This window comes from Eptatretus burgeri, chromosome 11, assembly GCF_056783735.1.
Source record: "Eptatretus burgeri isolate ZD-2024b chromosome 11, Ebu_testis_v1, whole genome shotgun sequence".
In the NCBI taxonomy this organism is placed as follows: Eukaryota; Metazoa; Chordata; class Myxini; order Myxiniformes; family Myxinidae; genus Eptatretus; species Eptatretus burgeri.
This window is the reverse complement of record NC_140971.1, coordinates 61,412,853-61,440,352: the sequence shown is the minus strand read 5'-3', so window position 1 is coordinate 61,440,352 and position 27,500 is coordinate 61,412,853. Positions and strand designations below refer to the sequence as shown.

The following is a 27,500-nucleotide window of genomic DNA, read 5'->3' as shown; positions in this document are numbered from 1 at the left end:
GCTCAGGATAAATGATGCACGAAGCACTTGCTCAGAATGATGGAGCACAAAGAACTCGCTCAGAATGATGGAGCACGAAGCACTCGCTCAGGATAAATGATGCACAAAGCACTCGCTCAGAATGACGGAGCACGAATCACTCGCTCAGGATAAATGATGCACGAAGCACTCGCTCAGAATGATGGAGCACGAAGCACTTGCTCAGAATGATGGAGCACGAAGCACTCGCTCAGAATGATGGAGCACGAAGCACTCGCTCAGAATGATGGAGCACGAAGCACTCGCTCAGAATGATGGAGCACGAAGCACTCGCTCAGAATGATGGAGCACGAAGCACTCGCTCAGGATGACATGGCATGGCAAAAGCGTCCGCAGTGAGTGAATGATTCGTTCAGAATGATGTAGTGTGGTACTGCTGCCGACTGTACGGCCGCTTGGTAAGTGGCTTAAGCACTCAAGCAAGCACTCGTATTAAATGGATGATGAGGATCAGCTTGCCAGGCTGTGGCTGCATACCATATAGGATCCCTTTAACTTTAAAGCTCGTCTTCACCACACCCAGAGCAGTTAAAGAAACAAAATGGATTTGTTCAAACGATGATGTCCACAAAAGAGTTGCTGTTTAACGTAGACCAACCCTGGAGACATTGTAAAGTTTAATCGACCATGAAATATACATTGCAGATAATCCACACGTTGCCTACTCATTCGTGCACGCGTCACGTGGTACATCGGTTCGCGGTCTGCGCAAACGTTATAACTTTGTTTTAAAACATCTGTTTTTCACCAGATTTCCATTGATTCCCTGTAGAGCACCTCACAAAATGTCTGAAAATTTTGACACAAATCTTGCAGATGCTCTGGTTAAACAGTCCCTCTTGGGGCCATGGGGTGAGATCAAGCAGTGAATGCACTATATATCATATAGCTCATTGAAGTTGGTTAATTTTGTCACATTCCGAAATCTTTTGTTCACAAAATGTAATTCTCCAAACAGGAGAAAAAGATAAGTTTAATGATTTGGGAATGTCACATTTTCTTGTGTATATATGGAGAAGGAAGGACCATAGTCTTGTTTGCTTTAACTAAACAGGTATGTTGGCTTAGTTATAAGACTCATTATTTCTTTACATTTATCAGATTTCATTCCAGATTTCGACACTTATTTAGACTGGACCATATCCAATCTTCAAAGTCGAAATCATGTTTTGATGATATGCTTTAATTAGTCCGTGAGGGTAGATAATGGAAAATTGCATCATTAATGCATGAAATCACTTCAAGCTCCTAATTGAAAACTATCGCACTTGCACAAGTGATGTACACACCGATTCGTAGCTGTGATGGACAGGCTATTTCGATAATATGAGTGAGGAAAGTGAAAAAAAATACTTTAACGTTAAGAAATTGTTGCGGCCTGTTCCAAGTCAAGACATGGTTGAGCAGGCCAAAAAAACATGGCAGCTTCAGACTGCATATATGTTACCTGGGATACGCCTTCAGATCCCATGGAGAACGGTGACTGAGGATGTGCCGGATGAAGGATATAATTAAATAAGACCGTTAATTAATTATCTTCAAAAGGGGGTGTTTTAATGAATGCAAACACCCAATTTTCACTTATGCATTCCCTTGGAGTTTTCTTTGTACACATGCAAAGTTTCAGGATGCTAGGTTTCATGGTTTTGGAGTCATGTGGGAGACACACTGACACACACACACACACACACACACACACACACACACACACACACACACACACACACACACACACACACACACACACACACACACACACACACACACACACACACACACACCTGACATTTATTCGTATAGAAATTAGGAAGAGTACCCATCCCCAGTGACAGGAAAAGTTTAAGTTAATATTTAAATTTAAATTATTTCATGGACTTATAAAAGGTTAATTGTATTGCACTCTTGGTTTCTCTCAGAGCAAGCACTCCAATTTAGGTTACCTCGAGGATATGCCCCACTGATAAAATATTGTTTTTTTCATTCAAAGCTAACTACCTGTGGTGAAGGACCATGAAGAACTCTCAATGCACAACAATGATCTATGGGCATGAAATAGTGCAATGTTGACTGTATTCGACAAGTATCTGCATCAGCAAGGTGATTTTTCTCTTGAAAATGATCCATACCTGGAGAAGGTGGTTGCATAAGGCAGATGGCTTTAGGATTGCCAACGAATGTAAATGCAAAAAAAAAAGAAAAAGTTATATACCTTTAAAACAAGTTATTATTATCACAGATATATTCCGTTTATTGACTTTGTTTTAACCTCTGTTTACTGACATTGATGCAATGAATGTGTGCAGGGGTGCAAAGCAGTGCATGTGGGAACCCTGGGACACCGCCCCACATGCTACTACATGGCTCGCGTTTCCAGGTGGGTGACGCGGTGCGTTTTAGCTGCACACCTGGGTTCATTCTTGAAGGCCATGGCATACTGACGTGCATGGCTTTGGTGGATGGAACCTCCACGTGGGATTTTCCCATTCCTCACTGCAAAGGTCAGTTCCTCCTGGTTGAGATGGTAACATAGCGACGGGACAATTGTGCTAATTTTATTGATCCAAAACGGACCGATGGCTTGTCTTTTTATTTATTGAACAATTACGATGAGGTTAGAGTTAGACAGATTCTTGAAATAGGTCTATTTTGGCATTTTGTGAGTGTATCATAAAAAAAAAATTATTCGAATTTCTCATTGTGATGAACCCTTGTTGTTTTGTTGCCCCTCCCCCCCCACTCACCCCATTAAAAAATGTATTTTCTAAAAAGGTCAAGTAATAAATGACAGCTGATCTTACAGTTCTTTGTAACGTTGATTTCACACATTGCCTCATCGGTGTTTGAGAAATTACATATCTTCCAATTTTATGCTTTTGACTTATTGGCTTTCCCAAGGGAAAAAGTTCTCCACATGCTAGTCTGTCGGTCATTTATCAAAAGATGTTGGATGTTCGGATGTAGAATAATGAGATAGTGGCAAATGAGTAAATGGAGGAGGTAAAGAAATGATGTAATTAAGGGAACAGAAACGATAATTATCTCCACATTTCTTCAAAAAAACACGGGGGATATTGTAATCAGCTCTGTTCGTCTGTCTGTCTATCTGTCAGTCAGTCTGTGTCCATCTGTCTGTCACGCTATCTCCAAAACGGTGAAGCAGAAATTCACCAAACATGGTAGTTATGATCACCCCATGGTACGAAGGTGCAAGAGCATTTACATATCATTTTTGGACTCGCCCTTTTGGGCGGGTCAAAAGGGTAATTACCATGACGGGCACATTTTTAAACATACGAGCGCATTACCCGTAGGATGACTGCATAACCCCCCCCCCCCCCCACCCAACCCTCCAACAGTGACACACACATTTCTATTATGAGTAAACTCACACATGCAGTTCTGACAACTCAACAAAAATGCCTCAGGCTCCCCCTACCAACTCTGTCCCATCTTTGTTCTTCCCCCCACACCCTTGCCACTCACCCCCAACCGCAAGGCCTCACCCTCAACCTCCCAACCCGAAAGCATCGATCCTTTCCCCCACACTCAAGCCTTCAACACCCCCGCCCCCCGACGTCCCCCCTCGCCAAAAGTCCTCAATCCTCTCCACCCTTCCAAAGTTGTCCCATCATAACTCTCACTGTCCTCCCACTCATAAAAGCAAACGCATTGCCACATCAAAACAGCAAACATGTAACGCTTTCTGCTCCACTATCATGCTATCACCGACTTCACACAAACCAGTCACAATTCTAAGAGAAAATATTCTGAAATAATAGCAAACCTGCATAACCGCATAAATGCGCTGAGACTTGAGAGAAATGGTTCTCAAGGGTAAAGACAACAATTCTGGTGTATGATTGAGTCTTCCTGGCTCTTGTGAGATGCCCATCTAGTTCTGGGATAACTGAACAACCACAACCTGTTGAACATCATTTACCCATGCACTGAGTGAGAAAATCTCCCATAAAACTCACTCGCTACTAGCAGCATATAAGGCTGCCTTCATTCCTGGCTAACTGACTTCCTCCAATCATGTAACTCAACATATTGCTATCAAAGGAATCTTTTCACCTCCTCTTTAGAAGGAGTCTTTTCTAGAATCTTCTCACCTCCTCCTCTTTCACCTCCCTGATGTATTAGAAAACACTTTCTTCCTTTTTGCAGAAGCTTAAATGACATTGTACTTTTGCTAGGCAGACAGCAGCTGTATTGCTCTCTGCTGAGAATTGATTAAATGATGCTCTGACGAATGCAATGCTTCCTTCCATCCTGGCAAATGTCAGTCTCCTCTTGTCATTCCAGAATAATTGCCAAATTAATCCACATATCTATTTCATTGGTCAGCCACTGGAACAGGTCGATTGTCTTGAAGTTCAGGGCTTGCCATCAGACTCAGCCTCTCCTCGGCTGACGATATAGCAAAGTTGGCCACCAATTCTCGCCATAGACAGGACGTCCTCCATCATTCCAACTCATGCCTCAAAAAATCTTAACTCGTCTGAGATTGTACAAGGCTTTTATCTATTTCTTAATGGAGTACTGCTCTCTTAACATCGGTACCCTGCATTACATCTGTCTCTCATAAAGGATTCTGTGGAATCTAAAGCCCAAGACACTATCTTGGAGCACTCCATCCTTGACAGGGACAAGAGATGAGAAGATCCCATTGAGAACTAGAAAACACTCAGTCGATCGCTTACCTCTGCCACACAATACCTGATCCATGAGAACATTTGGGGTCCAATAAATTTTTGAAATATCATGCTATATATCGTTTTTGGCCCGATCTCTCAATGGTAAAGAATTACAATATTCTAGTAACCGGATCCAGACCTGGATCTTCACCAAAATATAATCAGTTCGTCATCGTCACACACCCATCCTGTCCACAAAATTTAATCCGGATCCATCCACAACTTTTTGAGATATCCTGTACACAAACAAAAAGAGACAAACAAACAGACAGAGAGGGGTGAAAACTTAACCTCCTTCCACCTTCGGTGGCGGAGTTAACAATGCACTGACTATGAGAGCGGACAAAATTGGTAATCCATGAGAGCAGGTGGCCTTGGATGCCATAGGTAAAGCATTTGAGGGATCAAGGCATGGTGCCAAACTCTATCAAATGCTTGAGATATGTCCAGAGAGACCGTTCTGTTCTTATGTCTGAGATAAAGGGCTTCTTCGCATTGTTGGGAAAGCAGAAGCAGCATGTCCAGGGCAGAGCAACCCAATTCTTAATATGAACTGATGGTCTGAGATTCAAGCCGTTGGAGAAAGGGAAGGGTTAAATGTCTGACGCTTTCTTCTTCTTTCCTGCACTCACTTTGTGATGGTGACAATGTAGTTGGTCAGAGAGACAGGCAGAGCAATAGTTTCCATTACTGCTTGTGTGCCTTAATTATTTGATTGTTCTACGATCTGATATATCCATTGAGATCCAATCTTGCACTATATCAATCTGTTTTGGATTGCTTGTGTTGTTTCATTCTGTACTTGTCCCTTTATCCTTTTAAAATCATAATAGTGTAATTTATTCTTTGGTAGTCTGCATCATTGTTTGAAGTTGAAAGGGGTTGTTGCCTCATTTTCCACGTTGGGTTGTAACAAACATTATACTGGTCTTATTATAAAGCTCATCGGCAAGCGATACTAATTTATCTCTGGAAGAGAAAGATATATGTATATATTTCTCAAAATTGCTTGATAAATATGCAATAGCGTTTATAAAGTTTTGTTGTCGAGATTCATTGTGATCTTATCAAGGTCCCAATTTAAGTTGTTGATTTAAAACAAATGGCATTGCATCTATATATTGGAACAGCTGATACATTTTCAGGTGTACTTGCATGCTTTGTATGCAGCGAGGGGGGCATGTGGCAGCACCGTCAGAGGGCCAAGTGGTGTCATAAGTAGCCCCGGGTTCCCACGGGAGTACACCAACAACGTAGACTGCACATGGCTTGTTCTCGGTGAACCGGGTGATACCGTCTCACTCATCTTCACTGACTTTCAACTCGAGGATGGCTATGATTTCCTGGAGGTATTGGGTGCAGATCTTCCAGCCCTCTGGTGAGTTTCCACCTTGTTTTTCTTCCCAAATTTAGAATAATTACCACATGAATGGCTCTCTCCCCCATAATCCCATGTGCCCTTTCCAATTAATCAAAGGTAGATAAATTTTCATGGACAAATCACTGATTTCATACGCCTTTGCTGTTGCAATGAAGCTATATATATATATATATATATATATATATATATATATATATATATATATATATATATATATATATATATATATATATATATATATATATATATATATATATATATATATCCTGGGCTGTCCACTGCATCACGTAGATCATAAGGAACGAAAAAGCAAGGAAAGGTGCAACTCCAGCAAGAAATTTGATCTGCAAGTGGTGTCGCTGTTGCTGAGATTCATTCTTTTTCACAAAAAAAGAAAATATTACAAAGAAAGCTACTGGTCTCTTTAATGACATGTTACTCTGCTATTTCACTCAAACACAATGCATAACAATAAAAAGAGCAATCACAGATTGCAGACACTCACAAGGACTTCTTTTGAGTGGTGTATTTTTTTTTATAGGTTTTTGGGTTAAATCCAATATAGCTGCCAAACCATGTGACCTATGATGTCATTTGTGTGAACCTTATGTTCCTCATGGATAGGCGGTCATATGTGTGAAGTTTCACCTCGATCTGTTCAGCCATTTCTGAGAAGATTTTTGAAGGTGTTTTTAAAAAAAAAAAACAATAGAGCTGCCAAATCATGTGACCGATGGCATCATCAAAAAAAATTTGTGGACCATTTTATCCCGAGATGACCCTGAAAATTTTTCATACTGATCGGATGTAGTGTTCTACATATGCAATTATGACGTCATAACAAAGGCACCTATCACATCATGAGAATATCAAACTCATTCCCCATGTTATTTATGGCTGCCACAGCCATCATTGGCTAAATTTGAGATGGCCCAATATCCAAATCTGTTCATAATATCTTAGGCTACTAGTGTGCCAAATTTGGTGCTTTCCTCACAAAATGCACAATTGTTATGCTAAGTTGCCCCACTATGAGGGGTATTTGCTCTGTACGAAGTTTCAATTTTTTCCTTGGTGCAGTTTCAGATACATAGGTCCAAAGTTTTGCCATTTTTCCAACATGGCTGCCACACCACGTGACTGATGACGTCATAATTATCGTTAAAACATTCTACAACAGTAGTCGCACCATTGGTGAAAATTTCATCTCAATCCGACTATTGATTGCGGAGAAAAACACGAAATTTTTTTGCGAACAAACAAACAAACAAACAGACAGACAGACAAACAAACGGACCCAAATGCAATACCCTCTCCTTCGGTGAGATCCGAAGATTAAGCTGTTGCCCTGTTGTTCAGCTGTTAAGATTAAGCTGTTGTTAAAAATTGCCCAATCTTTGTAAATAGGATGATGAACAAGGCAGGGTCTTTCTCGATCCATACTTGATCTCATACTTTGCGCATAAAATGATGTAGAAATGATGCCTGTGTTATTAAGTTTGGCTCAGGAGAGATTTATTTTGATCGTCAGCAAATCTGTAGAAAAAGACCCAAAGCACAAGGTCTGTTGCTCTCACATCGCAGACAGGTTGTTGGCTTCTCTTTTTTTTAACGCCTCTCCTCTTGTCGAGCTTCCTCTGCTCTCTCTCAATCCTCTGGCCATCCCCAACTCCTCCAGGATACACACATTCTTCCAGTGGCCTCCTCCTGGTTAAACTCTCAGGCTTACTGCCCACCTCGACTCCTTTGTCGCTCTTCTTTTCTATGTGTGGAACTGCCTTCCTGAGGTTGATGAATCCCACCCTTCCCTCAAGGGTTTCAGGTTGGCGGTGTACTCCGATCGAATGTCATCCACGATCCCTACTTGTGATCCTTACCCCAGTGAACCGAACCTAACCTAGCCTTATTGCTTGTGGGGATCCGTGTTTCAAACCCTCCTTCTCTCGCTCCTCTTTTGCTGTTCATTTGTTTTGTACATCTGTGCCCCACTGTCTGTCCGTTGCGTTTTAACCCTCTGTCAACTCGCCCTTCTATTTTTCTCGGCCTTGGATAGAAAAATTGTGTCCCTTCATTTTGTGCGGTTGTTTTGCAGAAAAAGACATTTTGTGTGGGAGTGGTTATCCGTGGTTTTGTCAAAAGTAGAACCACTTGAGAGTATTTTCTTTCGTCACAGTTACTTTTCACACTGATCCGGGTTCTGCATAATCATTTTTTCGGTCATCTCTTCGAGCATGACCGAATAATATGGGTACAGATGTCCTTCGATCCGTCCATCCATCCGTCCGTTGCGAAAATGACGATTTTCAAATTCTATCTCCTCCTACATTTCACAAGCAATCTTGAATTTTATTGTAGCATTTGAATCTATGGGACAACATCTAAATTTAGTCTGGCCGGATTTTCGATATTCGCTTTCGTTTTCGTGTCACGTGACTTCAAAGTTGGCAAAAAATGCGAAAATGACGATTTTCATGCGAAAATGACGATTTTCAAATTCTATCTCCTCCTACATTTCTCAAGCGATCTTGAATTTGATTGTGGCATATCAATCTATGGGACAATATCTAAATTTTGTCAGGCCGGATTTTCGATATTCGCTTTCGTTTTCGCGTCACGTGACTTCAGAATTTGCAAAAACTGCCCTACCTTCAGGAGGCTATATATTTTCTCGCAGAGATGACTGTCACTCCCGCACGGGGGTAATTTTTAATTTTTTTTTTGTCTTTATGATACAAAACATTCCCAGTGTAGCATCACCACAATAATGAAAAAAAAATATATATATATATATATATATATATATATATATATTTCTTGATCTAAAGCTTGTTTTGTCGTCCTCTAAGTGGCTTCTTACATTTGCCGACACCCTGGACATTAAACAGTATAAATAGGTACCAGGAAAGCGATTTGTTTGTCATACAAGCACTATGTTTCAAGCTGCTTTAAAAATTGCTCATGCATTGTGATCAGCACGGAGCCTTGCAAGGGTTTTTTTTTTCACGTCAGCCTTTTTGACACAATGACGCAAGTGATTATGTTGTGGTTGTAAATGCCATTGAACATGGCCAATATCTGACATGCCACAGGGTAGTCAACATGCGGCCCAATCTTTGTAAATTGACTTTGGTGAATTAGTTCAGATTAAAGCTGCCTGCCAACTCCAGGGAACTATAATGGTCCTGATTTACAAGGGGGGTGGAAACAAGTGTTGATCGTTTGAATGAAAATGATGTAACCCTTTCTTTCTGTATGATGTACAAGAAATCTTGTTTGAAAATGAGGATTGCCTGGTATGGAAATTTCGCATGAAAATTTGTCGTCTGTGTGGTTTGTGTGTGTCATTTTTTTTTTTTTAATTACCCATTGGAAGGTTTTGGAGATATTTTTTTCATATTGAATTTACCAATTTGATAACAACTCCGTTTTCATAAGTAGACAACTGCTAAAGTGTATTAAATACAAAATGCATCTTATGGCTCGTGGTGCGGCCGAGATGTGTGCACACTCAACTCTGAGCTATCGAGCCTGGGTTCAAATATCGACCCAGCTACAAACTGTCAGTCGAGCGTTTCACACAGTGTGTGTGTGTGTGCGCGTGTGCGTGTGCGTGTGCGTGTGCGTGTGCGTGTGCGTGTCATATGCCGGCGGGTCTTTTAGCCGGAGGACCCATCTACCAGCCCTGGGTATTGGTCGACGTTAAAGATCTCATGGTGTTTTTCGTGAAGAGTGAGAAAGTTATCGCTGGCACACTGAGTGAATTTCATAAACTGGCAAGTAGTTTCCAAATAGAATGATGAACATTTACATAATATCACTATTGCAGGAGCTTGGAGACTTTTTTGAACTGATAATTTGGGGATCTTGAAAAGCTTTTATTTTTACTGTTCTCTTGAAGTTTGCAAAGTCTGAACCTGAGAAGTTCATCATACTTTTAATTTCACTTGAGAAACTTATGAATGATTTATTGTTTGAATCATTTTAAAATATTTCCACTGAATAATTGTTATATTCATCATTTTGTAGGGTCAATAATTATGGCCATATTGAAGGCCCTTTCTTCTCAGATTTGGACTTTCACTTTAGCATTGTGTACAAGCAGGGTTGCCCCAGCATAACGTACAGGTATGTGCATTCACCTTTTAGCTGTTTAACCAAGGTTCAAGTTTCAACCCAGATGTAAACTGTCATCCTGGTGTTTTGCATGTAGGGTGATGCATCTACGTGTGTATGTAGTCAAATATATGGACGTTAAGTTGGGTGACCCGTCTGCCAATACTCCGGGTGATGGTGGATGTTCAATATCCCATGGTGTCTTTCACGAAGAGTAAGCGAGTTATTGACAGCACTCCAAATAAATTCCAAATTCCTTCCTGGGCTTCAAGTAGCAAGTAAATTGACACCAGATTCGTACTCCTTTGACGCCATGTTACATTGTTTGCTGTCTCAGAGTGCAGTTGTTGTCCGGGCAGCAGCTACTGCACAACACACAAAATTTACACTCCCAAGTTGTTCGCATGTTGTGTGTGAATGGCCATATTCTGCTACGAAGGGCAACTCATGAAATATAATTCACTCATAAATATTCAAATATGTCTGACCAACTTCGCAACGGTTCACGATAAGCATTTCGTTGCTACATATTTGATGACAGAATTTTTTTGAAACGACTTTGGAATTGTTTTCTTTCTGTATTATACAATGAGCTATCACCTTAAAATGTAAAAGTTTAAATTGCATACATCAAGGGATGCAAAACCATGATATTGCAGTGGACCAGACCAGACAAAAAAAGAATAAAAAAAAACACAACGATTAATAGCACTGCCTGAGGATAAGTGTGCACTGCAAACAAATATTGAAAGAAAATTAATGCAAAGATTGATGCAAAAGTTACGTTGTGTCAAAATCAGTTGATTAAATGGCTGCAACGAGACAGTATTCCTCTGGTTTAATCAAAACTAAGTTAATGTCTGATAGTAATCCATGATATGGTCATTCTGAAAGTGACCTTACAGCAGAATGCCTTTTTCCTCTTCTGCTTTTTTTTATCAATGGGAACCAACAAACTGCGACAAGAAACTTATTTCCAAAGTTAAGGATCAAACGTGCTTCCAAAGACGACACGTACATTGATGCCTCGCCTTGATTGCATAATATCCGGGTGACAGTTTATTGCTGGGCCGAGATTCAAACCCAGATTAGACAGCTCGGAGGTGAGTGTGCGTACCTCTCAGGTATCCAGAACATTTTTTTTTTCTTCTGTTGAATGGACAGTGATCGGGCTGAAGGGGCAGAGCCTGGGAGTAAATAAGAGGAGGAGAATTAGGACAGTCAGGTAGTGGTCTTTCACTCAGAATAGTTAATGCATGGAATTATTTCCTTGGAAAGGTAGTGGCAGCAGAAACAATAGATATAGGTTTAAACTGGAATTTGATAGGTACCTATTGGTGGCAGGGATAGAGGAGTGCATGGTTTTTGGTTGGAAGCTTGAGGTTGGATGTGTGATTGTATACCTGTGTGGCGACTCTGATGTTTCTAAGAGGTCTCGTCCAAAAGTGAATGTGCTGTTCGTGTTTCTTCATCACTCACCCGACAATCATCTTCATCACTTAAGAAGGAAACAAACATTCTGGTGATGTCCCACCCAACTGTTCCTCTCCAAACTAGTCCACCCCCTCAATTCAATACTAATAGTATTGAATTATTGTGGTGTGGATATAGCACAGGCAACATTGGCCAAATGACCTATTTTGTCCAAGTCCCTTATTTTTATGCCTCCGCACCAAGGGACCGCACCTTATGTTTCCTTCATGCTAATCCACTAAGCTTCATAGTTAATGAAAGCAAATAAATTTATCTGAAGTGCAGAAAATCTATTTATAAAATTGAAAGCTTTCAAAACCTTCCTTCAATCACAAACTTGACCGATGTTGGAGTCTGTGCCATGTAAACACACGTTATAATTTGCGACTGGGGGCATCATGAGCAAGGGAATTGGAGACAAATGCTGATAATTGTCGACTTGTTCTTCGCATGCAGTGAGCCTCATCCTTCTGACACATGATGGGCCCCACAAAGAAATGTCTATCTTAAATAGTAAGCTTCCCTACACTATACAGAGGACATTATCATTTTTTTATGCCGTACTTAATTTTGAGTTGTCACTTGCCAATTTTTAGGTGACCACAAGAGATGTTCCAGATGAATTCACACATTTCCAAGGACACATTCTATTAGAGAACATTTTCTCGGCCTCCTTTATTGAAAAACAATCACCATCCACCTGACAATTCTAGTAGCTTACCTGCTGGCCCTGCATGCCTTCTGGAGACGGTCAATATATGTGTAATCTCAGACCTTAAACTGCCTCCTTGCAGTCGGAGTCCGAACTGCCTGTGAAATGACAATGGAATGCTGCGATGACGTCATTTCGCAGAAATTTTCTCCAAATCACACTGCAGCACTCAATTGTTGTAATTTTGCAAGCACTTCATATTCCACGGTAAAGGGCTCAACAATGCTACAGCTGCAGTTCCTACTCTATCCAGAGGGTGGGGGGGGGGGTAGTTTCAAGTGGTAATTGGAGCTGGTGGAGCTCACTTCAATGAGATTATCCATTTTTTGGTAAAAAAAAAAAAATGATTGTGCAAATAATGAAAGCATGAAACAGGGGTACATGTCTATTGTGACATTCATAACACAAGTGTTATATGAGGGGACTTTAAAAAAATAATTCAGTGTAAGCACCAGAGAGAAGGGGGCTCACAGGATGTCCTGGACTCTCAAGGTATGCACATTTGCCTCTGAGCTGTCTATCAAGGGTTTGAATCGCGACCCAGCTACAAAATGTCATCCCAGTGTTTCACATGCATGTTGATTCATCCATATGTGTGCCGTCCCTTTGGATGGATGTTAAACGGGCGTCCCATCTGCCAGCATTGGTTGGTGGACATTAAATATCCCATGGTGTCCTTCACGAAGAGTAGGCGAGATATCACCAGCACCATAAACAAATTCCAAATTATTGCTCTCATCAGCAGAGGGCATTGGCATCAGCAGCATAGCTGTGCCAATGATACTACCCCACAGTCTTTTGTTGCATGCAAAGGGAAGGGAGGTGTGGGCTGCTTTGGCCTGATATGTTTGTGACATTTAATGTGGTTATAAAAATGACAAAAACTAGTAATAGGCATCCACAACCATCCTTGACCACATTGTGGAACGTCGGCCGAAGGCCTCACTTTTTATTTCTTCCGCCCTTACCTTTTCACCTTTATTCGCTTTTAAATTGGTTTTCTCCGCAACTGCTTGAGCGATTGATGCAAAGTTACATGATGATTGGATGGAAAATGTAGACAGCATTCCAAAAAGTATTTTCTGGCGGCATGGGTTTCAGGGTGTTTCACATATCAGGAATAAATGGCCTCGACCTTCGCTCGTCCCTGGTCGAATCATTTTCTTATTTGTCGTGCTTTTCTTTTCTTTTTTCTTGAAAGTGAGTGTTTCTTCATCTCAACGAGAAACACTTTTTTTTTAATGTTACATGTCGTTTGTGTGTTTTATTACTTAATCCACATTGGTTGATTCCAATTCTGCCTCTTCCTTTCCTTGTATTATCATCATGTTGTGTCTTCCTTGATCTGAAGGTAGGCCAAATCTCTTACCTTGGTGTCATGATTTGCCCTCGAGAGCTAGTGGTTGTGTTAGGTCCCCCAGGGCTGCCACAAAACGTTCGAACAGGTATTTTTAATTTGACCTCGATGCTGGTTACAACTCACCTAACCTTCGAAAGACATAGATATCCACCTATCTTTGATATCCACCTGCAATAGGTGCGAGTAAACGGGTACCCCAGCTTAATGCCCACCCCCCCAAAAAAACAGGCCATCCATTGATGTGAAGCCTGTGCTTGCAGAGCACCACTCTAACAGTTTATAATTCAGTTGAGAACCAAATTCATATTCAACAGCCCAGAGAACCCTTGTGTCATTCTGTCAGATTTTTCCTTGCATGCTCTTTAAAAATAAATAAATAAATCTATAAACCTTGTTCTTGGAGTCACATTGATCATTAGTTCCACAGAATTTGTTACCAATCTAGTTAGTGACTAGAAGATAAGTTCAATTGATGGATTAACATAATTGGGTGTTGGTAAAACACAGATGTAATTGGCCAAATGGCCTCTTGTGTCTATTTTTACTCACGCAAGCTTCTCTAATCCCCTTAGGTGGAGAGTTTGCATGATTTCCAATGAAGATATATGTGCTGAGTTTACAGGTCACTTTTGCTCAACACCATGTTGTATTGTGGAATCAGAAGGAGTAGCTTTCTCACCCAGTTTAGGCATAACAGGCTCGGGTCGGCCTGTTCGTGTTCCCATCGGAACCGATGGTTCATGGTGCAGGGAAGCAAGATTGAAATCCCACGTATCATTCGTCTTTTATTCACTAATGTCCTTGTAATTCATGTTGAAGTACATTGATGTCTACTGATGTCTGTCCTTCATCTGATATAATTAGAAGCTCTTCCAGGAACCTACCATCACTGTAAACCCCCCCCCCCAAAAAAAAAAAAACAGATGGGTTAACAAGTTCCTCCTGGTGCAGCCTATAGCTAACAAACCCAAGGGTAAGTTCTTGACTGGTGTTAGATAGTTCACCTGTACAGTTTAAAACTTTTATCTTCACGAAACCAAAGTTTGTCTTGAAAGAGCAAAAAACTTAAAGGGTAATGAGAGTCACTTTGTTTAATGAAGCACGCAATCTTTCCTCCATCCTGAGTCCTGAGTAAACCCCTTGCTGTTTGCAGGTTAACAGGAACAAACCTTCCCTCACCCATACTGAGCAACAAGCATTGGCTTCGGCTGCACTTCACAGCTGACGGCAGCCACAGCCGAAAAGGGTTCAGTTTGCAGTACATCGGTGAGTGAAACAATTTTTAGTCGCACAATTTCCTCCACTCCTATGATGTCAGCCAATGTCGCTCTTCATAACCGAATAGAAAGGAATCAAAAGAGCGTGATGCAGGTGAGTTTTTAAATTTGGCTTGGCTTGTTTAAGCTCGTAAATGAATCCTGTGCACCATTCCTTTTTTTCTTCTTTTTGTATACAAACAAAGTCAAGGCTTCTGGAAGAGCGAGGACACTGAACAGATCAGGACTCAACAGAACAAAAGAAACAAGGGGAAAGAGGGGTGGGGGCCACCAACGGAGCAGAGTTGAAGGACGAGATAGAGGGAGACTCGGACAAATAATACAGAAGCAAACACGGGAAGGAAAAACTGAAAATTTGGAAACATGTGGGTTTTTTGGGGGCAGGGGTGAAGGGGTTGGGTAGAGAGGTGACTTAGGGAGAAAAGATCATGGTTTTTGATAGAGAATGATCTGACATGCTAGTGAGCAGTTGTCTTGAAAGTCTTTAGGGAAGAATGAGATTGAAGAGAATGTGGAAGTTGATTCCACAGGTGGGGAAAAAAGGAAATACATGAGTGGAGGTGAGCAGTGATACTGGATTTTGGAAGTTTCACTCGAAGTGGATTGATGGTGGACCATGTGTGTTCTGCAGAAAACTGGGGGGGGGGGGGAGTAAACAAAACACAGAGAGGGCAGAGGGTGCAAGACCAGAAATGAAGAGGAAATCGATTGAGAGGCCACTGACCTGTCTGCGATGGGGAAGAAAATGAAAGGACCAATGGACTCTGCTTTATCATGGGAGATTTCTTTGATCTTGAAGGCCAATGTTTTGATAGCTTCAAGCAGAGCAAGGTGTGAGGCAGGGGTGCCAGACCAGTGGGGGGAGGGGAGCAGAACTCCATCAAGCTGCGAGTGAAGACTGTATGATGGAGGATGGCCAGTCGGTGACTGGCTTTGAAGGCCAATTTTGAAATGTGGTTTGCCCAAGAAAGATCACGGCATAAGAATGTCAGAACTGTGAGAAAGAAATATTGTGAGACCCAGAAGTTTGAGTGATTGAACTTTCTCAAGAGAGTTGTTAAGAAAATAGATGGAAGGACTTGCCAGACGGTTCTTTAGCAGAGAGTGAGAGTGAGTGACAGTGTGAGATTTGTCAGGATTGGAAGACATATCCCAAGTGTTGGACCAGCTTGTGACCTTTTTCAGTGTTTGAAGAGAGGGAAGTGGCTTCAGCCTGCCTGTCTGAAGGATGAGGGATGTCACGGCAGATTCATCAGCAAATAAAGGGGATTTTCCAGAGAGCTCCGGTTCGGGGATTTGTTTTCCATGTGTTGGTATAATCTGCCACTGCCACTTAAAACTCACTGAAACTCGGTTTGCTGAACGGAATTAGTTGTGTTTTTCTGTTATATCTCATCCGAGTGATAAATTGTATCTTCTTGTGTTGTATTTGTCTAATTAATTTTCGTGTTGTTCAAAGCCTACTTTGGCTGCTCATCGAAGAGCAAATGTGAAAATTCTGTTTCCCTTTTGTCTCTGTATTCCTCATTATATGCCTGGTTTTGGCTTAATAGTCAGGGTGGTGGGCTTGGGATTCTAGAATCCTGAGTTCAAATCCCACTCAGCTGTTGAATTAATACCAGGTGGGGTTGACTCTGCCTGTCATCCATCTGAGGTTGGGAAAATGAGTGCCAGCTTGCTGCTATCCTGTGTCGGAGTGGCGACCCATCCAGGATTGGCTCCAATAGCCAAGGAGCTTGTTTGGGCAGCACCAACGCTCCGCACAGAGTATGGTCGCAATGGATGGATGGATTCCTTGTTTTGCTTCTTTCTTCCCAAATATTTTACTTGTACTTACTCATCGTTATCCTCACCTGGTGTTGGCTTAGAGGTCAAGGCAGCTGGCTTGCGATTTTCGGGTCCTGAGTTTGAGCCCCTCTTTTTCACCTATTGAATTGATAGCAGGTGGGGTTGATTCAGCCTGTCATCCTTCCGAGGTCAGAGAAATAAGCACCAGTGTACCGGTAATATGGGCATTGCATCAGCAGCACAGCCGCGCCATCAACCAATGATACAACCAGCAGCCGCAGGCTGCACATGGAAAAGGAGGAAGCAGAAGAAGAATAAGAAGAATAAGGTTCTCCTATTCCCTTCCTCACTCCAAAAAAATAAAAACAAACAAAAGGTTTCTCCTCCACAGCACTTCACACGTCTCTAACTATGTGGACCTCATTCGACTTTAATTTCCTTCTGCTTGTACTTCCTGTTCACCATTGTTTTTTCCCCATTTTCTTAATATCTCCAAACTGAATCTTCATTGAATATAATCTATTCTTCCTTCTTTCTTTAAAAGCATTTGAAGAAGACATTTTATACATTTGAAGAAGACATTTAAAACCTTTGAAGACATTTTATATTGCTTCACTTTCCTTATTTCTCCATCAGGAGTACTCTACGTGTTTCCCTTCTTCGCCACAATCGATTTATCTTCATCTTCTTCACAAAGATTATTTTCCAAAACTGTCTGTCAGCGAAGCGCTTGGTCCACCAACCCTCCTCCCATTCCTACAACATCACCTTTTTTTGTGCCTTTTTTTTTCTCCTCCCACCATGATTTTTTTCCTCCCACCCATGATCTTAATATCCATTTGTCCAATTTTGAAATGTGGAATCAGCATTCCTCAACTTCATGTCCCTACCTTCTGCTTCCCTCCACACCCTCTCACAGCTTCATGCCCCCCTTTCTGCACCTCTCCATCACCCAACCTCTTAATGCTACCCCCTCACCCCAACCAATCACACCTTCCCCCGTACCCCACCCACTCAAACCGTCCCCTCACCACGCCCCTCAAAGCCTCCCTCTCACTCTGCTCTCACAAAGCACCCCTCTGTCCTGCACCCTCCCAACACTGCCTCCACTGTCTCTAACTGTGTGGACCTCAAATATTCAATGTATCCATTCTAACCTGACAGATATTTCAATCAAGGCCTCTGATGATAAATGGGACATCACATCTGTGTTAACCGAATCCTTCCTCCCACAGGACATCCCTGACTCTCTCTCTCTCTCTCTCTCTCTGGCTTTTGTCTTGATTTTATAGGCCTGAACTCCATCCCAGTGGAGGAGTTGCAATTTACATGAGGAACTAAATTTCTCACTCCCCTTGTACTGAAGCTACACCTCCCAATCCCCCAACCCCCCCCCCGGAGTACCTCTGTTTATGACTTTCCCTCTGCTCCCACCTCTTGTTTGCCTGTGTGCTGTGCTGTCCTCCAACAGTAACTACTACATCGACATCTCCCTCAGACAACATGGACCAACTTTTGACCACTCATCCCAACTTCTCTTCTTCATACATGATGACTTCAATTGTCACCATGTGAATTGGCTGCATGTTTCTTCCTCTCTCACAAGCCATGGCACTTCAGCAAAATAAATCTTCTGTGACTCTATGGGACTGACTCAATCTTTGAATTTTCCCACCTGGATTTCTTCCAATGGCAAATCGTCCCTTCTGGAATTGGTAATTACAAAATTCCATGCAAATGTCTCCTGCTCTTCCTTTGCTCCAATTGGTTCATCTGATCATATGCTTGTGAGAGTCAACATCTCTCTTGCTGTTCTCAGTGAGCTTCCTCAATGCTGGTGAATCTGGCAGCACACTCAAGCAGATTTGCAGGGACTTCAACAAATCTCACTTGAGAGGCCATCTCCTATATCTATTGCCCCTGGTATTAACTCTGTCTGGGAATTCTAGCAGAGACCTCCTCTCTCTTATGCACAGATTCATCCCATCTCATCTTCAGTTATCTCACCCTTCTTCCTGCCCTTGGAAAACTGAACCATGCGATGAGGTAGCTGCTCTGAAACAACTTGCCTTCTCTTCCTGGAAAGCAAACCTGACTGAAAGCAATTTCACTGCTTTCCAAAAAGCCCTCAGCAAGTGTGTGTCCACTTTCAGGAGAGCCAGAAAACAACATCTGTCCATCCTAAAGATTTAACTTTCAAACTTGTCACCCTCCTCTAAAACCTGCTAGCCCCTTGTTAAGTGTTTCCGGAATCCCAAAGGTTCCATCCCTTCCCTTTCTTCAAATGGCACCACAGCCGACTCCACTCGTGAGAAGGCCGAATGCCTTAATTCTGTGTTTGCTACAAAATCTTGTGTCCCCAACCCCTCATTCTCTTTCCTCGCCTTAACGAGTTGCACCCAACTGATCCTAGACTCGTTTGCACCTGAGGTCGAGAAGTTTATGGTAACCTTTGACTGATTCTGCAATTGGACCAGACGGAATCAGCTCACGCGTCCTAAAAACTGCTCTGTTGCTCTTGCACATCCTCTTTCTGCTCTTTTCGCCCGATAATTTGTGCCCAGGTCATCTTCTATCTGCCAACGTCACTGCATTGCAAAAAATCCCTTTCCCTCTGTGTGCAAAAAATCAGTCCCCTTAACTACAGAACAATTAGCTTACTTCCCAATGATCAGCAAGGTCCTGGAATCCATCATCGAAGTTGATATAAAATCATTCTGGATCTGAATCTTCACCAAAATCTAATCATTTCTTCATTGTCATGCACCCAACCAGTCCACTAAGTTTCAATCAAAATCTGTTGGAAACTTTTTGAGATATCATACTATATATATATCGTTTTTGGCCCTATCTCTCAATGGTGAAGAATCACTTAAAAACATTCTAGTCACCGTGTCTTCACCAAAATCGAACCAGTTCATCATCATCACACACCCAACCTGTCCACCAACTTTTGTCTGAATCTGTTGGTAACTTTTTTTGATATCCTCTTCACAGACAAACAAACAAACCAGACAGACAGCAAAACAATGGTGAAAACATCACCTCCATCCACTTTCGGTGGTAGCGGTACATATTTGCAGGTGCACAGGGACTTTTTGATCACGCTGCATTTGCCAACGAGTGCACCCTCTGCTGTGACATCGCTCATCCTTCAGACACAGAGCCCTTCCTTGGCACTCCTGTGAAGTCAGAGAGATTGTTGATGAAGATTAGGAATAGGACTGGGCTCAGGACACTGCCTTGGGGCACTCCAGTTTGAAGAGGAAGAGTAGATGAAAAGATTTCATTGAGGGCCACACCTTGGTACGAGAGTAGGGAAAGACAGCAAGCCACATGTAAAGTTGGCCTTGTTCGCCATTCACAGAAAGAACAAATATCTTCTGCAACATTTGGGGGAAAGTTGTTAAGATTCTCATCAGATCTAAAGAGAGATTTTGTAAGCCTTGGGTGAGCTTAGTTTCCTTCCTTTCTAATTTGACTTTCATGACGATGCGATCGAGTATTTTAACGATTCGAACATTCAGTCTCTCTCATAAAATGAAAAACATTGTGTTCTGCTTTGGCTTCCTGCTACTTTAATCCACACGGGGGCTGAGTGTATTTCCTTTATCCACATTTGATCACTGGGTTGTGATTAAGCCCACTGTGCTGGCAGCGGCCAGCCAGTTCTCCCTTGGTGGAAAGAAAGCGTCAAAACATTTGGCGCTAAGAATTGGATGACTTCAAAATTTATGTTGCAACCTCAAAGGGTGTATATCGTAATGTGGTTTCCTTTCTTCTTGAGCATGTACTACAAGCATTAATACATTCTGAATGTTGTATTCAGCGCAGGGTATGCAAAATTGATGAGCTCCATTCCTGAGCCTTCCTTATTTACTCAAAGGAATCCTCTGAAATAATGAAAGTCCTAAAGATTTTGTTGTTTTTCTCAAAGCAAATCACACGTTGGAAACAAAGGCTTATTTTTATTTTTATTTATTGTTCACAGCGATCTCATGATAACTGGAGTGGATGCAGTGCCGGTTTTTTATATTTTTAAGTTAAATCAGTATTTGTAATCAAAAGGTGAGCAGAGACGAGTGTCGTAATGGAAGGGACTGCAAAAGAAAATAAATTTATGATTCAGTGTCGTCTTACATTTCCATACAGTTGTATATGAAACGTCAAATTGCAATTTCCTCAAGGATTAATGTCATTGTAAGACCAGAGTGAGGTTTCATTTTAGTGGTATTCTGCTCCCTAAGATACAATCTTATCAGACCAAATAATGAACAAATGGATAATATAATCTAACTTCAATCCAAACCCTGTAGACTCTCTTTATTATTATCTTTCAGATGAATTTTAATAATTGCATTAGTAACAATAATAATAACAACAGCAACAACAACTTTAAACTAACCTACTTCAATCTACTCCAGAATGAAGGCCTGCCTCAAAACGACACTACCCTTTGTGATTATGACTAGTTACCTCCACTACCGAAGGAGAAGCAGGTTATGTTTTCACCCCCGGCTATCTGTTTGTTACTTACGAAATCTAAAGATTTCGTAAGTATATTGATGACTTCCGTCATCTGTTTGTGTGTTTGTTTGTGTGTGTGTTTGTTTGTTTGTAGGCACGATAACTCGAGAACGGAAGAAGCTGCCAATGTCAAATTACACCACGTGATCATGAGGTTGATGGCTAGTGCTGATTAGATTGTGGTCAAAATCGGTCAAAGGTCAAACATCCAAAACATTCGATTTTTGATGGTTTGATACAGAATCATCGTATAAACTTCTGGTTTGCGTCACTACCTTCTCCAGAGACAGCTTTTATGAGACAAGGTCAGAGGTCAAGTTGACGATTTCGTAAATACCAGTCTATGACTGCTTGTTTGTAGTTTGAGAATATAGTTTTGTGCACATCTTCAGAAAATGACCTCAACCCAGGAAACAAAGGGAAGACGCATCAAAATTGGGGAGTATAATGCAAGGAGTCCAAACTCCACTACTTGCATAACACACGGATTTTATCGATGCATGTCGAACGAAGAAATTTCAATAGAACTTGGCAGATTCTCTTTGAAATGAGTAATTTTTGAGACTAACTTCTATTTGCTGTTAAATTGACTGTTTGGTTGAGTGGTTACAGACAAGTTTCTTTCTGCACTGAATGGTGTGGCTTTGATTCCAATGCCTGCGAACTCTCACAAGCCTGCCCTTGTTGAGTGTGTCACGTAAGCCAAACACCCTTGATCAACAATTGGAAAAATAGAAGGGCACTCAGTGGAGCGCTTACCTCCACCACACAATACCTGATCCAATAGAACATATCAGGCCCAATAAATATTTTGTTTTTGGCTCAATCAATGGTGAAGAATCACTTTTTAAATTAAATAAATCTCGTATTCGGATCCAGATCCAGATCTTCACCAAAATCGAATCAATTCGCCATTGTCACACACCCAACATGTCCACCAAGTTTTGTGTGAATCCATCCGCAACTTTTTGAGATATCCTGCACACAAACAAACAAACAAGCAGTCATAGATTGGTACTTACGAAATCGTCAACTTGACCTCTGACTTTGTCCAATAAAAGCTGTCTCTGGAGAAGGTAGCAACGCAAACCAGAAGTTTCTACCATGATTCTGTACCAAACCATCAAAAATTGAATTTTTGACCTCACTGTGACCTTGACCTTTGACCGATTTTGACCAAAATCTAATCAGCACTAGCCATCACCCTCCTGAATCACGTGGTGTAATTTGACATTGGGAGCTTCTTCCGTTCTCGAGTTATCGTGCTTACAAACAAACAAACAAACAAACAAACAAGCAGTCATAGACTGGTATGTACGAAATCGTCAACTTGACCGCTGACCTTGTCTAATAAAAGCTGTCTCTCGAGAAGGTAGCGACGCAAACCAGAAGTTTCTACGATGATTCTGCACCAAACCATCAAAAATCGTAATGTCGACCTAAGCAAAAATCTCCATTTCTCCACGCAATTATTTAATATTATTTTATCAAAGTCACAAAACGGTAATATTCGGCCATCCAACAACAACCTTTACATGATCTGCCGGCTTGGCGAGTCAGACATGCGACGATAATCTTTATTGGGATAAAAAAATGACTTTTAAACACCATCTTTATCGAAAACACCGTCAGCGCGCACACGGAAAACCTTTAAGTGATCAACGATGCCTCTGCTCGAGCGCGCTGCACCACGTGACGAGCTGTGATGCGTCGAGTGAAATATTTTTTATCCAATCTTATGACGTCTCCAAAACATCCGATTTTTACCAGAATTTCGACAACCGAGTTTTTAGCGTCCGAAGCGATCACAAAAACCGAAGACAAAATTAAAATCGAAGTTAAAACGAACTCGTAACATCGACCGAAGCAAAAATACTCCATTTCTCCACATGAATTTACGGAATTATGTTTGACCTCACTGTGACCTTGACCTTTGACCGATTTTGACCAAAATCTAATCAGCACTAGCCATCACCCTCCTGAATCACGTAGTGTAATTTGACATTGGTAGCTTCTTCCGTTCTCGAGTTATCGTGCCTACAAACAAACACACACACAAACAAACACACAAACAAGCAGTCATAGATTGGTACTTACGAAATCGTCAACTTGACCTCTGACCTTGTCTAATAAAAGCTGTCTCTCGAGAATGTAGCAACGCAAACCAGAAGTATCTACGATGATTCTGCACCAAACCAACAAAAATCGAATGTTTTGGATGTTTGACCTCACTATGACCTTGACCTTTGACCGATTTTGACCAAAATTTAATCAGCGGTAGCCACCACCCTCCTGAATCATGTGGTGTAATTTGACATTGGTAGCTTCTTCCGTTCTCGAGTTATCATTTTTTGGATGTTTGACCTCACTGTGACCTTGACCTTTGACCGATTTCGACCAAAATCTAATCAGCACTTGCCATCACCCTCCTGAATCACGTGGTGTAATTTGACATTGGTAGCTTCTTCCGTTCTCGATTTATCTTGCCTACAAACAAACAAACAAACAAACAAACAGAAACGGAAGTCATCAATATACTTCCGAAATCTTTTGTTTTTTTAAGTAACAAACAAACAAACAAACGGAAGTCATCAATATACTGACGAAATCTTTAGATTTCGTAAGTAACAAACAAGCAGTCATAGACTGGTACTTCCGAAATCGTCAACTTGACCTCTGACCTTGTCTAATAAAAGCTGTCTCTCGAGAACGTAGCGACGCAAACCAGAAGTTTCTATGATGATTCTGTACCAAACCATCAAAATTCGAATGTTTTGGATGTTTGACCTCACTGTGACCTTGACCTTTGACCGATTTTGACCAAAATCCTGAATCACGTGGTGTAATTTGACATTGGTACCTTCTTTCGTTCTCGAGTTATCGTGCCTACAAACACACACACAAACACAAACAAACAAACAGAGGACGGAAGTCACCAATATACTTACGAAATCTATAGATTTCGTAAGTAATAAACTACTGCTCCCTGTTTATGCTATCACATCCGACACACACTGTACAATAAGCCACCACAGTTCTGCTAAGACATTATGATTACATGAAACCACAATGATTCTTGCAGAGGCATCACCACCAACTCGTGAATGAAAATGCATGACTTGCCAGCAATAAAAACACAACAAGTTCACACGTACAACCTCGGTGACACCTTCAATCAAAATAGATGGTACCATCTTTGTAGTGCCAGCAGCGTGGGGACTCAATCTGAGAGTACAACGTTTAATGAGGATGAATTCTGAAACAATGTGACACAGAACTTAAAATGTACTGTGTATCTTACACATCGGTGAATACTGTGTAGCAAAGTTTGAATTAATGTTTAAACATGTTGTCTTAAATCGTGCTTCAATTTTTATAAGAGTAATCGACACGACGTGTACCCAGAAATGGATTCACCGCATTGCCCATTTCGAACTCCTGAATATGGCCCATCATCGCCATTCAAATAGAAGACCACAATATGCATGTTCGTCGTTTTGTACCAAGTAATTTAAAGCACATGTGGATAGTGATAATAGAAAAGGCAAAATGAGTTTTGAAATGCGGTGGAAATTGGGCTTTTGCTCTGAGGTGGGAAGTTTTACTGTATGTTAAGTGCCAGCATATAAAAAGCCATAAAAAAAACAATCATGACTTCACGAAAGGGGGTCATTATCGATTATTTTAATTATACGAGGGAGTTTACTGATTGGATGGATGAGGGAAGTGTGGTGGATGTAATGTACTGACACTTTCAATCGGCATTTGAGAAGGTACCACACAAGAGGTTGTTTGGTTTGAGGTGAAGGGTTACAGACACAATGGCAGAATAGCATACTGGATCAATAACTGGTTTAGTTTATAAGAAGCAAGGAGGTGGTTGTCAGTGGGAGGATGTTCCGATGGGGAAGTTGTAAGTAGTGGAGTATGGACCGCTATTGTTTGCTGTCGTGTTTTGTAAAACAATATGACTGCTGTTTAGTGGGGCAACTTAGCATAACAATTGTGCATTTTGTGAGGAAAGCACCAAATTTGGCACACTAGTAGCCTATCATATTATGAACAGATTTGGATATTGGACCATCTCAAAATTTTTGATGGTAGTGGAAAATGGCTGCCACAGCCATCAGCGGCTGAATTTGAGATGGCCCAATATCCAAATCTGTTCATAATATGATAGGCTACTAGTGTGCCAAATTTGGTGCTTTCCTCACAAAATGCACAATTGTTATGCTATATTTAGCCAAGTTGCCCCACTAGTTGTTTGTTATTCATATCAAAGATTTTGATAGTTGGGGAGAGAGTAGACTTTCAAAATCAATAGATGCCAACAATATTGGTGGTAAGGTTAGGAGAAAAGAAAGGGTTTTAGTGGTCGGTTGGTTTTTTGATTCAGGATTCAGTAGAGCCGTAAGCATGGGCAAAACGTATCAGATCATAACAGGATTCAGGAAGGCCTAGTGACTCACCTTATCAATCGCTGCAGGTGGCTCGGATTTCCATAATTAACCCCCATGATCTTCCAGCCAAAGAAAGCTGCATACTGATTACTCACCAACAAGTGCTGAAAGCGTCTGGTGGGTGAAGGGGCAAGTAGCATTGGGATTCCCATGTTTGTGTTACTTGTGAATGTCTGCAGGTGCAGAGGAACCCAGGTATGGTTTGAAACAGCAACTCGGGCTTATCTTGTGCAGCTTTTCTTTTATGCAGCTTTCTTTGGCTGGAAGAGCATCAGGGTTAATTATGGAAATGCGAGCCACCTAGGGTAGTTGATGTCGTGAGAGCTGATTTGTTATTCCCTCTAATCACGGGTGACAGACGTGATTGGGTCTTGATATGTTTCCAGATGGGAAACAACAAATGATTGGGTTAAACATATGTGTATAATTTGACTCAAATATATATATATATATATATATATATATATATATATATATATATATATATATATATATATATATATATATATATATATATATATACTATATATATGTGTGTGTGTGTGTGTGTGTGTGTGTGTGTGTGTGTGTGTGCGTGTGCGTGTGTGTGTATAAATGTATATGACATCACACGATGCATTTGCATATGAATTGTATTTCCCTCAAAGTGAAAGAGTCATTTGCTCACCTCGTGAAGGTGTATTACCTGAATTTTGGAAATCTGTTTATGTTATACCGGTTCCTAAATCTCAACCACCTAATTTTAATAATTTGTTCCAATTTCACTCATGCTTATGTTCCAAAGTTTTTTGAGAATTTTGTTGTAAGTTGGATATCTGAGGACACAAGCATGGTGTTGGCTTAGTGCTTCGGGTGGCTGGCTTGGGATCTTTGGGTCCTGAGTTCGAACCACGTTTTTCCCCTGAATTAACACCAGCTGGGGTTGACTCAGCCTGCCATCCTTCTGCGGTTGGTAAAAGAGTACCAGTGTACTTGTGTAATGGTTGTATCGGTGCTGTTCCATGGCTGCAATTGCAGTGTGGTAATCTATATCCTGATGAAGCAGCACTCTTATATAGAAGGAAGGAAGGAAGGACATTAGGAATTCGATTGACATTCAATAGTTTGGTTCTCTCAAGAGTCTGTCTCCAACCCACTATTTAGTTAAAATACTTTGTAATATTTTTACCGGGCGTAGTGGCGTGCACCTGTAATCCGGCTACTCGGAGGCTTGGATTGGAGGATCGCTTGAGGACGGGAGCTCTGCGCTGAGCCGTGCTATGAGAGGGTGTAGGGCAGCCCCGAACCATGGCGAAAGCCAATCCTTATCCCTGTGTCGTAAGAGGCGACCAGGGTTGCATCAGGAAGGGCATCCGGCATAAAACCTATGCCAAATCAGTATGCAGATCATAACGGATGATCCGCTGTGGTGACCCCTAACAGGAGCAACTGAAAGACGAATAACAACTTTGTAATATTTTTAAGGGAACTTATAAACATCAACAATCCTCAGTTTTGGTTGCTACTGACTTTTCTTAAGCTTTTGATCAAGTTAGCCACCATGTTGTTGTTCATAAATTGATTCATTGATGTGTTAGACCAGGATCTGTAGTTTTTGTATCCACCGGCACCTCGGATCGACATTACAATGGGAAAGACTCCACATGGGAAAAAAGCAAATTCTGGGGTTTTAC

At 41.3% G+C, this 27,500-nt stretch overlaps 1 protein-coding gene across 4 annotated transcripts in view; it reads left to right on the top strand.

Annotated features, from left to right (window-relative positions):
- Positions 1–27,500, top strand: part of LOC147017206 (CUB and sushi domain-containing protein 3-like) — an 879,227-nt gene that overhangs the window by 258,602 nt on the left and 593,125 nt on the right. For all 4 annotated transcript variants that reach the window (XM_085846657.1, XM_085846658.1, XM_085846656.1 and 1 more), the window contains 3 exons: positions 2,343–2,537; positions 5,907–6,114; positions 14,929–15,041. In XM_085846657.1, the coding sequence (XP_085702783.1) occupies positions 2,343–2,537; positions 5,907–6,114; positions 14,929–15,041 (516 nt within the window). The remainder of the gene's footprint in view (positions 1–2,342; positions 2,538–5,906; positions 6,115–14,928; positions 15,042–27,500) is intronic.